This window comes from Chinchilla lanigera, unplaced genomic scaffold (genome assembly GCF_000276665.1).
Source record: "Chinchilla lanigera isolate Chin_1 unplaced genomic scaffold, ChiLan1.0 scaffold00076, whole genome shotgun sequence".
NCBI classification, from domain to species: Eukaryota; Metazoa; Chordata; class Mammalia; order Rodentia; family Chinchillidae; genus Chinchilla; species Chinchilla lanigera.
Genome location: NW_004955477.1, coordinates 11,174,629 through 11,188,644, shown reverse-complemented (window position 1 = coordinate 11,188,644; position 14,016 = coordinate 11,174,629). Strand labels below are relative to the sequence as shown.

At 43.2% G+C, this 14,016-nt stretch overlaps 1 protein-coding gene and 1 pseudogene across 1 annotated transcript in view; one reads left to right on the top strand and one right to left on the bottom strand.

The window, feature by feature from the left end:
- The first annotated feature begins 1,133 nt into the window (after positions 1 to 1,133).
- Positions 1,134 to 1,982, top strand: LOC102008096 (annotated as a pseudogene).
- A 4,711-nt stretch (positions 1,983 to 6,693) lies between these two features.
- Positions 6,694 to 14,016, bottom strand: part of LOC102015716 (scavenger receptor cysteine-rich domain-containing protein SCART1-like) — a 16,308-nt gene continuing 8,985 nt past the window's right edge. Inside the window, 8 exon segments of the mRNA XM_013503025.1 lie at positions 6,694 to 7,102; positions 7,570 to 8,948; positions 9,025 to 9,093; positions 9,449 to 9,763; positions 9,842 to 9,860; positions 9,863 to 10,157; positions 10,233 to 10,554; positions 10,963 to 11,172. Coding sequence (XP_013358479.1) covers positions 8,629 to 8,948; positions 9,025 to 9,093; positions 9,449 to 9,763; positions 9,842 to 9,860; positions 9,863 to 10,157; positions 10,233 to 10,554; positions 10,963 to 11,172 — 1,550 coding nt within the window. The 3' untranslated portion in view covers positions 6,694 to 7,102; positions 7,570 to 8,628.

Genomic DNA, 14,016 nt, shown 5'->3' with positions numbered 1-14,016 from the left:
TCCTGAGGATTTTGGTCTGCACACCAAGATTCCAACTGGACAAAGGGACTTTCAGTATAGTGCACAATGCAAAGTCCTCTCCAATCAAGCAAAATTATTAAAAAGAATGTATTACACATACCAGGAATAGGCCTGTAGGGAAAATAGTGAATCGGGGAAAGTCCATGAGAAGTCAGCTCTCATTGCTATGGTAGGGAGGAAAACTATAAAAAAAGTGATCTCACTAAATATCAGACACACACAGGGGAGAAATCCTGTGATTTCCTTGAGTGTGAGCAAAACTTCATTATACAACAGAAGAAGCATTCAGAGAAGGAACCATATGTGTAAAATAAATGTGAGAAATCCTACAGCCCTGAGTCAAACATGACAGTGCAACAGGGTCTCCACATTGGCAAAAGCCCTATGAACATGATGAATGTGGAGAAGCCTTTCACACTGAGGTATAAGTGTCTTCATACTTGTGGGAAACTATATGAATGTTTAAAAATGTAGGAAAACTTTGTTCAGTAAATCATCCTTCACTATAAGTGAGAAAATTCACAGTACAGAGAAGCACAATCAATATACTAAGAGTAGAATACTCTGAAAAGAAGTCACAACTCCAGAGGCATTGGAAAAGAATTCACACAGAAGGGAAATCCAAATATAGAAACTATGGGAGGAATGGATCTTTCTCAAATGGGAAAAGGACCAAGAGATGGAGGAAGGTGGGGTGGGAAAAGGGATAAAATAAAGGAATGGAGATGGGTTGTGTACATGTACCAACTTCACACAAGGCATGTAAACATTACTACAAACATGCACTGACAAAAATAAAAATTATAAAAAAGAAATAAAGTTGTCAGAATCAAAACAGAGTCACTTATGTTAACTGTAACAAAAATGGATAAAGCCAGAAGGTATGAAAGAGGGGTTTGACACAACTGAAAGAAACTATCACAAGACATTCTGGCCCACAGTCATGTACTGGAAACCTCCACAGAGTGCTCCTCCCAAAAACTGTGTGTCCAACCTCAGGCTGACATCATATTTGATAGACCTCGTGGCCAAGGATCATGGTTTCAAAATATCTGAAGTAATCTCCCTCATTTTCACCTTTAAGAAATTCTCATTCTTTCCCATTTTGCAAGATGGTGATCAAGAAAACTGAGAAGCCAGATACTGAAGAGAGGAAACCCAAAGCCAAGAAGTCTGATGCTGCCAGTACTGGTGAAAAGTGTAATGTTAAGGCTAAAATGTCCAAGAAGGGACAGCCCCACTGCAGCTGAAATCCTGTCCCTGTTGAGGAATGATAGATACGCCCGATCTGCTATGTATTCCAGAAAAGCTTTGTATGAGAGAAAGTACTCAGCAGCTAAATCTAAGGCTGACAAAAAAAAAAAAAGAAGGTTCTTTCTACTGTCACCAAACCAGTTGGTGGTGACAAGAATTCTGGTACTGGAGTGGTTAAGCTTGGAAGAATACTTAGATACTACCCTACTGAAGATGTACCTCCAAAGCTGCTGAGCCACAGCAAAAACCCTTCGGTAAGCACATGAGGAAATTGTGAGCCATCATCACCCTGTGACCATTTGATCATCCTCACTGGGCAAGAGAGTGTCTTCCTGAAGCAGTTGGCCGGTGGCTTGCTACTTGTGACTGGGCCTCTTAACCTTAATTGCGTTCCTCTGAGTAGGACACACCAGAAATTTGTCATTGCCACATCCACAAAAATTGATATCAGCATCATGAGAATCCCCAAACACCTCACTGATGCTTACTTCAAGAAGAAGAAGCTGCAGAAGCCCAGGCACCAGGAGGGTGAGATCTTCAACACTGACAAAGAGCAATACCAAATTTCAAAGCAGTGCAAGGTCAATCAGAAGACAGTGAACTCCCAGATTTTACAAAAAATCAAAGCCGTTCCACAGTTCCAGGGCTACTTGCGATCTGTTTTTAATCTGACAAATGGAATTTAACCTCACATATTAGTGTTCTAAATTTTTTTACAAAGAGCCTAGTTAAATAAATGATACATTTTTTAAAAAAATTCTCCACTCCTCAACTTCTCTGAATAGAAACATAGATTACTAAGAAACATGAGTGCCCTTATAGAGCTCTGCTCCTTCCAACTGTATATGACTGTCCTTTGGAGAATCTGTCTCTGATAGTAATTTAGGTTTATAGTAAATGCTAATGTGAATTATGGACTTTGAATGATTATTCTGTGTCAGTGTAGGCTCAGCAATCATGCTCCTCATTTGGTGGAGGATGTTGACAATGGGCAGACAGGAAGTATTGGGATCTAGATCTCCTTTTGCTCAATCGTGTTTGAACCAAAAAAGCTTTAAAAATACAAGCAATTTTTAAAATACGATAGATGAATCAATAAGAATGCAATTCAAGAAGTGAAAATACAAAAAAATAACTACAAGAAAAGTTAATAAGAGGGAGGATTTGATGGAAGAAGCAAGCAAAACACGTAAGGTCTCTCCAAGGCTGTTTACCCCAACAATTGTCTCACTTCACACCAGGGAAGAATAAATTAAAAACACAATGAGATACCATTACGCATCATTAGACTCAATAACACCAGGAAGTTTGACAATACAAACTATTGGCAAGGATGAGAAGCAACTGAAGCACCCATATTGCTGGCAGGGAGATATCTGATTGGGCCCACTTAGGAGTGAGATGAAGCAAGTTCTCATAAAACTAAACATGTTCCTAATCTATGACTCTGAATGTCTACACCTAAGATAAATCAAAACATATGCCTGTGAATAAGGCTCACAGGAGAAAGCTTGGAGTAGCTTTATTCATAGTACTCAAAAAATGAATATAGTGTAGTTGTCTATTAGAAAGAAAGGAGAAACACAAACTGTGGTATTCATAATACTCAAAAAGTGAAAGTAATGTGTATCAGATGTGTATCAGAAAGAAAAGGAAAACAAATATTACTGACCAATATAAACAACACAAAGCAATATTTTAAAAAAAGACAGACACGTACAGCCCCAGTGAAATTGCAAAACATCATGTGTTAGTGAGAAAACCTTGACACACAAGAGGACACATTGTGTTATTCCCCATTATTTGAAATTCTAGAGCATGTTTAACGTTATACAGAAAAGTTTAGGACTGTGGAAGGGTGGGAGGCAAAAGTAGAAAGGAACGTGGATGAAAGTCAAGAGATTGGCAAGGTTTTAAATTTGATAGGAATTTGAGATTTATATTGTTTTTTATTTTTCAGAATAAAAATTAAACAAAATTTCATAACAAAATAATAGGAGAATAACAATAGTTAATACATGTTATCTTTAATGTAGTTGCTCCGGGTATATGATATAGGCATAAAAATTTCTTCAATCAATATTAGCACAAGCCTATTTTTTAATGATCTAAACGACACTAATAGTATAACTGACTTGCATTATTTCCCTTTTCGCTGCTGTCCTTTCCCCTTTCACCTGCCCTAGGTTCTTTAACCTTTTGAACACCTTCTTCCCATTTCACAATATGTAATATATATCTTCTTCTGTGTGCTTTTCTTTTTCTTAAAGGGAAAAGAACAAAATCAAAATAGCAAAAACAAAACAACACAAAAACAATAAAAACAATACAGAATTTCAAAAAAAGATAATTGAAATTCACAATGGTTATTGTATTACGTATTGTTATCTTCAAAGTAGTTGCTCAGATTACCAGATATAGACATGCAAGATTAACCAAACAATTAAACATTAACTGTTCTTTTCAATAAACCAATAGAAATTAGTGGTACAATTATCTTAGCTATCTCGTATATATATATATTTTTCTTCCTTTCCTTCATTCTTTCTTTTCTCCTTTCCCTTATCCCAGTTGTTCTTTACTTTTGAGCAATTTCTTTCCCTTTCACAATATCCATTGTAGCTTTCAGATTTGATTTACTCATTCAGCCGTAAAGAAAGGTAAACTCGAGGACTCTATGGGTAAATGGATGCAATTAGAGATCATTCTCATAAGTGAAATAAATCATATCTGCACGTATAAACAGCATATTGTCTGCTTAGTTTAAGAACCTTTGACATATATCTTTATGTACTTGTCAGATTCAAAGAAAGAACATGCAAGAGTTTGATGTGTGTAAATCACACAAAAATAAAATTGAACTCTAGTTAGCACATGCTGACATATTAGGGAGGCAGTGTACCCATGTCTCAATGTAGCTTGAAATAAACTGTTTTATATAAATTTTCATTGCTGAGACAAAATCTTCAACTAGCACAATTTAAGGGAGGAAAAGTTTTTCTTACTTCATAGTCTTTACAGGTTTCAGTCCATAGTAAGCTGGATCCAAGGTGAGGGAGAGTGAGAGAGTGGCAAGGCAGAGGTAAAGACTCTATGGTTTGGCAGACAGGAAGAAGCAGTCTTCGTTTTGTTTTCCCTATTTATCCCAGGCAGGCTAGAAACTATTGGCTGTTGCCACCACCCCCAAGGCAGGTCTTGCCTCTTCAGTAAGTCCATCATCCACACCCAGAACTATGCTAAATCAATCAGTAGAATTATCCAGGATCACATACCCATGACCCAGTCACTCCCCAAAACCCTCCCAATGAAGCATGAGTTTTCAGAGGGAGACATCTAGAAATAAGGCATAACACTGTCCAGAAAATAACTTCATGGTTGAGTACACAGAGGCACAAGTGGAAGAACATGCTATGGAAGGTCTAAGTAGATGTTAACGGGGAGAGAGGCCTGATAATTCCAGCCAGGTACAAGACAAACAGCATGGGGAAAGTGAGAAGGGGAAGGGGACAGTGAGGCCTGTAGCACAGCCAGGAAGAAGGCGAGAGTCTCAGTCAGAGCAGAAAACAGACAAGGAGGTGAAGATCCAAAAAGACTTCTGCTATTAGAATCCCCTATAGACACCGAGACTTTAACTACTCTGACTTATCCAAGTCACAAACCTCCATAGTCCTCTTCAAGTCCTGATGTCACATGGCCCAGTCCCAAACTGCATAGAGATCTATATGGCGTGGAAATTGCCATGGACAACTGGAAAAGTGCCTAAATCCAAAGAGCTCAATGCAGACCAAGATCAAAAGCTTTCCTACAACAGCATGTAGGTCTATTCTCCACATTACATTAGGAGATCCATCTTTCTGCAGGACACAAGAGTGTTCCCATCTGCAACAGAACACCACATAAGTCTATTCTTTACCAGGACACGTGAAGGTCCACAATTCATCTAAACATCCTCATGACACAAGCTTCATCAGACCATGAATATTTGCATTCACTTGTAAAACTATTCCAGACAGCAAGGAAATAGAATGCCAAGAAACTTATTTCCCAGAGAGGGTGTGGTCATGAAAATATGGCCCTGGATGTGAGTGTCCATGGAGGGTTTGATGACTGTGGGGAGGTAATGACAGTGCTCATGTGTAGGCATGGCTGTGAGTGCAGGTGACCAAGAAGTGTGAGCATGGATTGTTCTATTAACAACAGCAATCACAACTTGGTGTGGTTATGCAGCATGTGATCCTCCATAAAAGCAGAAGGAGTGGTCTCTAAGGTATGGTCACAAACAAAGTAACCACTTCATCAAACATCCAAGATTTGTTGTCAAGACCAGAACCATTGTGACAGAGTTTCAGGGGCATCCAACACCTACTGAGGGAGAACAACTCCTGCCCAGAGATGACAGGAGGGCTCATCACACATACTTCATCAGGGAATGTCACTCACACACATAATGAAAACTGCAAGAACAGGATGGGAAGGAAACACACAAAACTTACACCAGATAGGAGTCCAAGGCAAAACAGAGAAATGGGACCAGAATAGAAGGAAGGTCATGGTGGAGCCTCATAGGGTTGATTGGGAGGGACAGTACACAATACATTTAATGTAATCTGTTTGAACAATGAGGACAAGACAGATGCCAGCCTCCCAGGTTAATCCCATCCTCCAGACATGGTCATGGACCCGTGGTCAGCCCAGGGTCCTGATGTACTGGGCCAGGGTTCACTGCCATCTTCTAACCCAGCTTAAGCTTAAAAGTCCATGTTGTAAAGCTTCACACCTAAGTTTAATGAGAAAGACCTGAGCTGTGACCATCATGGATTACTCTGAAGCACAGGAATGCTGAGCTCCTGGTAAGCACTGAGGAACACAGGGACAGACAGACAAATGGACAGACAGACAGGCAGGCAGACAGACAGACAGACAAGGACTGCATGTAGTAAGTCAGGTGACAGAAAGTTTCCCAGCTGGAAGCCCCCAAATGCCTATATCATCCATCCAAGTCACCTCATGCAGCCCATCATCAACCAGGTGTTGGGAAGGACACTGGGCAACCACAAATGGAACCCAGAGGAAAACGAAGGACCTAACACCACATCAGCCCATGAGAGGATTGAGTCTAAGGTGCTTCCTAGAAGGAACAGGGGCACAGCAGAAAGACCCAGATCAGAGATTATGGCAGAGACAGAGAAGCAGCTTTCAGGGCTTTTCAATGTTAGCCCTGGCTGAGCAGAGCTCACATCGTGGAAGCAGTAGAAGAGCAAGAGTGAGATGGACCCTAAGGCCCACAGGTGCAACACTCAAATCTCAGCAGTGATCCTGGAATGACCCACACAGTTTCGATGGTCCTAGGAAAAAACACGGGCGAGATTTAGAAAATAAAGACAAGAGACAAAAGGTGATGTCAGGAGGAGCCCTTTATCTAAATGGGAGAAGAGAAACTCCAAAACAAAGGTAGGGGCTTTATTTATACTTTTGACAAAGTTAGAATCATGGACACAAGGATGCCTATTTAACACTGACTGCAATTGTCTCAGGCAGGAAGAAAATCTTCTCAGGATGGAGGTAGCTTGATTGATTTTGGCACTTAGCCCTGTCTTGCCCCCACACATGTAACCAATTTCCAGCTTCAGCCCCTTCCTACAGACCCGACTCCTCCACCACACCTGTCTCCTCCCCACAGTGTTCCCCAGGTTCTTCAGCATCATCACAATACTCCTCCAGCACCAGGTTCCCTGACACTGAGGGTCTCTGCTCTTTATCCTCCACAGAAAGAACTTCATTGTCCTCATAGACACCACTGAAGGCAGTCGCTGTGACATCCCAGGACCTGTGAAGGGCACACAAGAATTTTAAGGAGCACCCACATTTGTACACCACATGTTAGAACCTATTGCACACTGAGAGCCCTCGTCGTCGGAATCATCCCCTTGAGAACAGTCACGGTCACTGGAGCTAAGCACTCACACAGATGCTAGATGTACAGTGAGGCTAGAGGATTTCAGGCCCGGAACCTACCCCTGAGAACATCAATCATACTGGTAACACAATGGATTGTTCTCAAGACACTTTGTGGGCCAGAGGTGGGGATTGTCTTCAACACCTCATCTGAGAAACACAGTGACACACAAGTCCAGGATGCTCAGTGCCTCAACATCTCATGGGTAGAGACACTCAAGAAGGAGTGGCTAATAGGATGACCAAAGGGGAGAGGGGCATATCACTGTTGGAGTCTCCCAAGAATCCCCTACCCTCTTGATAGAAAATCTCTTTCTATACCTAGGCATGTATACATACCCAGGTAGGCAGCTCTGGGACAGCTCCGCTGAACACACAGGAACAGGAAGATGAGACCCAATAGACAGCCAAGAACCAGGCAGGCAATCTCCAGCAGGATCCAGGCCTCAGCAACAGGTCCAGGGGCCAAGAAGGGGGTTACTATGACAAACACAAAGGCAGGGCTTCCTATGTGCCTTGGGGACTATGAACCTGGGCTTAGATACCTTCAAACTTTGAGGAAGAAGGTGCAGCACTCAGAACACCTGGGTTTCATTGCTACCGAGAAAAGCTGGTGCTTTCCCAGATAGGGCTCAACTTTACAAGGAACAGCAGCACAAGTGCAGAACTCTGGTGGGTGGGACCAAGTAGAAGGTCCAGGTGGAGATTCTAAGCAGTTCTCTTACTCCTGGTAGTGTTAAGTGAGGAGGACATAGGTAGATGTCACAGTGTGTGCCAAGGGAAACCTCTGATGGCCCTGACTACCCCTGTCCTCAGTTCTCCCTTGGAAAAATGCCACAATGTTCAAGAGGCCACAGTGCACTAGAGCCAAACCTCATAGTCATAGAAGGAAATCTCCTGAGATATGGATGCTCTCAACCTAGGACCTCATTCCCACACTGGATTCCCCACTCAGATGGACAGAGAGAGCAGTTGGCATCAACTGGGTGTACATCACCATGGGTATGGAACTCCTGGAGACAGGCTGAGTGGCATGTGGTACAGCCATTCCATGACCAGTGCAATCTGAGGAACTGTGCGGCCCCTCAGGCCACTGACAGACAGGAAGATGGTGAGTGTGACATGTGACATGAGGTGCCCGAGACACAAGCAGGAAAAATGCAGTCTTGAACACCCAGATGAAGAGGAAAGGCAGCACACTACAGCATGGACCTGCCCACACCTAGCAGCAGTGTCCCACCACACATGGCAAGAGTCCAAAAAGATGGAGGAAATAAGCCTATGCTTAAAGCAGCAAATGGGACCTTATGCATGAAGGCCCAGTACTTGAGGACCTGGTTCCACAGAAAGTGACAGACACATACAGACACTGTCCCTGCATTTCCTCCCCGCCCTGACTCACACCAAGGAGCAGAGCATCCCTGCATCTTCCTTGTGTTTACAGTCTCCATATCCCAGTGGCTCTGCAGGGCAGCCCAACAGGAAAGCCTCGCTTCCACTGCGCCCCACCTCATCCAGCCACACAGGCCCTGACCCAGGATCAAAGGCGGCTCTCCGCATGGCATCCGCGGCCTGACCACAGCCCAGCTGGCGACACACGACCTCTGCATCTGCAAGGTCCCAGGAGTCCTCACACACGGTGCCCCAGGAGCCTACGTGCCAAAGCTCCACACGCCCCGAGCAGTCATCATCACCTCACAGGCGCAGTGCACCCTCCTCTGGAAAAGAGCACAGTGTTTAGCTCAGGAACCCCAATGGCATGGAAAGAGAGAACACGACATAGAAAGAAGGTACCTGGGCAACTGAGCGTGGATGAGCAGTTAAGGGTCTGCTCAGAATCCTCAGGAATTTCTGGCTTGTTTTCTGCATGGCAAAATGGGACCCATCTCAGCATTTGCAAGCTCAGTAGCCTCACACTCTGTGGAACATATTTGCTCCTTCCCTTTGTCTTCTTGTCTTTGTAACAAGGAATTTTTTCTCCCAGAGAACCAGAAATGTTTCTATTCAACGAAGAGTAACCACACAGCCTGAGAGCTCAATACACAAGTTCCCTGATAGATGCCATCAGAAAAGGCCCAGGAGTCCAGTGGTCCTGCTTCCCACAAAGAGAAAGCCAAGGACTGAGGCCACTCCATGTGGCCCATGCTCAACTGTGAGTCTCATGGCTGTGACCACCCCTCACACCCTCACAGACACCTGCACATCCCCTCCTACTCACCTGCACACAAGACCCAGGCCTCCTCACTGCTGGAGCAGGAATGCAGGTCCCAGGCAGATGAGGGGCACTGCCACAGGGACCTGTCGTGCCTAGGCCTGCACTGAATGGAAGTCAGCCAGAAAACCCCAAGGGAAGGCCAGCTTTCTGGCCTGCCCAGTAGCTGCCCTTGGGGCCCACAGCCCAACTGCCCACACAGGATCCCCAGGGAGGCTGTGCTCAGGAGATGGCAGATTCCCCCCCAACTTCCATGGTAGAAAACTTCCAGCCGCCCTGCGCATGGCTGTCCATACTTCTGCAGCCTGAGATCCGTGAACTCTGCAGACAGAGAGGCCAGTTGGAAAGGAGGACATGAAAGGATAGGTATATGAAAGACAGAATTGAGCTTGTACCTACCTGAGCAGAAGGTACCTACCCAGCATCCTCTTTGTGCCCACAGTCATGTTGACCCCAAGCTGGCCTTGGGCAATGCCACAGTGCAGACTCATTGCCCAGGCAACCCAGCTCATCCATCCAGATGGGCCCAGATCCTGATCCAAAGTAGGAACCCCCAGGGGCACTAAGGGTATGGCCACAGTCCAGTTGACCACAGACTACATGGGCATCCTTCAGGTCCCAGGCGTCATCACACACGGTGCCCCAGGAGCCTCCCTGTAGCACCTCTACACGCCCTGCACAGCGGCCAGGGCCCCCAGCCAGCCGCACCTGAAGGCTTTCTGAGGAGAGGGTGAGTAAGAACCTGCCAGGTTTTATGACAGCCAGGGCAGAGGAGGCCTGGGACACATACTCACCAGAACACACGACACCCACATCCCGCAAGGACCCCACGGGCACTAGCCGGGACACTGACACGTTGCACTGGGTCAGGCGGGTCTCTGAGCCCTCACAGCGCACCTGGCTCAGCCCCACTGGGACAGCTGCACGGTCAGAGGCAGTTGTGTCATAGGCTCGCTGGGCCTCTCCACACCCAAGCTGCCTGCACACGACGCTGGCACCACGCAGGTCCCAGGCATCATCTAGGACGCGGCCCCACACTCCATCCAGAGAGACCTCCACACGACCATCACAGCGACTCTGTCCATCCTTCAGCCTAAGGGCTCCAGGGAGACCTGGGAGGGACAGAGAGAAGCCACTGTGGAGCATCACAGAGTTCCCAGCTCCTGCACACTGGGAGGCAGTTAGCTGTCCACCTATCAGGGCATCTGTTTCTTTGTCTCTCTGAGCCCCCTTCATTTTCTGTGTGTCCTGTCTATTTATTCTTTTTTTTTTTTTTGCCTTTTCTTCTGGTACCAGGAATCGAACTCACGACTTTGCGCTTGCCAGGCTGTCTATTTATTCTTTCTTCTCCCTAAACTAATCTCAAGCATAGCCCTACCTGTATGGCCTACACCATGTTAACACACCCACTTTATCACATTTCTTTCACATATGGCCTAGTGATTGTCCAACTCAATAAGCCCCTCTTTTGCCCAGGGTGCTGAATGGGCAGCTCAACAAATGAAACTCTGTCCCCACACAGTGAAACACATCTGGCCAGATGGGAGCGTCTCCATCTCCAAAATGGCCTCCTCCTGGTGTGGCCACTGCATTTCCACAGTTGAGCTGATGGCAAAGGACGGTGGCGTCTGTTAGGCTCCAGTGGGCTGCACAGAGGGGTGCCCAGGTCCCCTGCACCTGGAGCTCCACACGGCCCTCACAGGGGCTGCTGCCATTGACCAGCCGGAACTCTGGGGGAGAAGCAGAGTCAGTGAGGACTCAGATGCCCGACACAGACACACTGACGCTGTGAGACTTCTTAAACCTAGTGCACACCCAGATTCCACAGACACAAACTAAAGGCAGGAGAACAGCTTTGTAACATGGTACTGCGTAAAATTAAGGTAGGGAATTACAATATCCATCCCTGTGCTAAAGCAGTGATTAAACTGTGGGAACTGTCAAAATCCACTTTGTCAGAGCACCAGATGTGGGAGAACTGTGGTGAGACCCTAATATTGGTCACACACAAACAAAGTGAGACCAGGCAGAGTTTATATGCCATGGATAATAGTCATTTGAGGTCACAGTCCAGAATTAATCTAAAAAGAATAGAAGATCACTTTTTCTCTGGCATTTAAAGGAAATCTCTGTCAAGTCCTTCACTGATAACTATGATTCTGAATAGAGACTTCAAAAGCCACACAAGAAAGAAGAATCTCTATAAAAGAGTTTAGATAAACTGCTTGTTCAAGCCACCAAAACACAAGAAGAAACCTTGGGTTGAAGGATATAACCTGACTTCCAGAGTTCCTACAGCACAATGTTCAAAATATCCAGGTTAACTCAAATTGACAAGGCAGGTAAAACACACTAAGGCACAGTGTAACAGAAGCAGTCCCTGAGGAATCCCAGGTATGGGAGTTTTTGGACAAAACCTTAAAATATGGATCTTAATTCTGCTATAAGAGCTACAGTAAGCCATGAGCAAGAATTCAGAAAGTACTGGCATAGCAATATCTCACCAAATAAAATTCCAATAAGCAGACAATTGTCAAAGGGAGAAAAAAGGAATTTATATCTGAAGTGTATAATATCTAAAATAAAAATAATTATTAGATGGGTTCAAGAGAATGGTAGAGGGGTTCAGTGTGGCTAGACAAAAGGAAAAACCAATGAATATAAAGGTAGAACAATGGAGATGATTCAAAATGAATAATGTTTAAATTAATTATGAAATATCAACAGCCTCACCAACATATCCCTCAGAGAAGTCCTGCAAGAAGAGAAAAACTGGACAGGAACAATCTTTGAAGAAATCTGGACAAAAATTTCCCAAATTTGACTAAATGCCTGACTCAACACCTCCAAGAAGCTCAACTAATACTGTCCATGTGATGCTCCAAGAGATGTACATTGAAATGCGTTATAGCCACTTAGTATATATCCAAAAGAAATGACATCAGTATGTTTTAGAAATATCAATACTCCTGTGTCCATTCCAGCAATATTCACAATGTGAATTTACAATGCACAAATCATATGAAAACCCTAAGTGTCGTTCCGTGATGAATGGATGATGACAATGAGGCCTGTATACACAGTGCAATACCAATTAGTACCTCAAAATAAGGAAATTCTGTTATTCTTAATGACATGGATAAACCCAGAAGTTTTATTATGTGGCCTGGCACAGCAGGTAGTCATCACATGATTTCACTGATATAAGGCATCTCAAACTCTAGAGCAGAGTAGAACAGTGCTAGCAGGGAGTTGGGGGATGGGGTAAGGGAACAACAGACATTAGAGAGATATTTTCAAAGGGTACAAAACTGTGTCTAAGAGAAATAAATTAATAGTGTCACTGCATAGCATAATCAGTAACAATGTGCTAAATCTTAAAGATTGCCAAAAAAGTAACATGTCAGCACAAATAGTTTACTAGAAGGTAAAAGTAAGTAATAAATATGTTAATTAGTTTGATTTAGTCATTCTACCATGTATACACATAGCAAACATTATGTTGTACACTTAAACATACAATTGGTTTTTGTCCATTTAGAGAATAACAAGTGAAAGTATTAAGTAAAGTAAAATTGAAAAAATTTTGAAATAAGAATAAGCTTTAAAAAGACAAAACTGCATTATATACAAACGGTCAGTGCACAAAGAGAATCTTCAAAGCAACAAAGAGAAGCCTTGTCACACACTAGACATTTACAATGAGATTAACAGCCAACTTCATACTAAGATCATAAAGGAAGTCCTGAAGGGAATTCATTTTTAGTGGACCTGCCCTAGAAGAAACATTGTGGGGAGTCTTTGCAGTGGAAACAAGAGAACTGTAGGAAGCATCCAGAAGTCAGAGGAAGGAACAAACAATGCTGGCAGAAGTAACTACGTAAGACAATACTGAAGCAATATTTATGTATTTGACATGTGACTCCTATTCTCTCATATGTTTCAAAAGACAAGAGCAAAAGTCTATATTAAAAATTCACATAATATATAAAGGTATGATTTGAGAAAACACCATAAAGGTAGAGACAACAGTGTACGGAACCAGAATTAAGGCATAACTTTGAATTATTTTTATTTTAAACTGAAAAAAACATTAAAAAATAACAGAATAATACAGAATTTCAAAACAATATCATGGAGATTTAAAATGGTAATATATTGCATATTTTTAAGTTAATATCAATATAATGTTCTAAATTTAATATATTAATTACAGTTCACCAAAGTAACCTTAGGAAAATAATTTAAAATATATCCAATTCATGTTTATTGCAGTACTAGTTACAGGAGCCAGAAAGTGGAAAATGATGGGATGGTTTGGTACATTCATCACGAATGAGAGCATTTTGAAGGGGGATTAACAGCAATATGTCATTTACTATAATAAATATTTAAAATTTAAATATTCACCAGGTATTTCAATCATACCACTCATGTGAAATTTGAACAAATTATCTCAGAAAAATTGAGTGCAACATCTGGCATAGGATGTCTTTCCTCCACTCCATCCAGGTTGGGAACCTTGGTCCTGGTGGTTCTATATTGTTTGTTTGTTTTTTTTTTTTTTTTTTTTT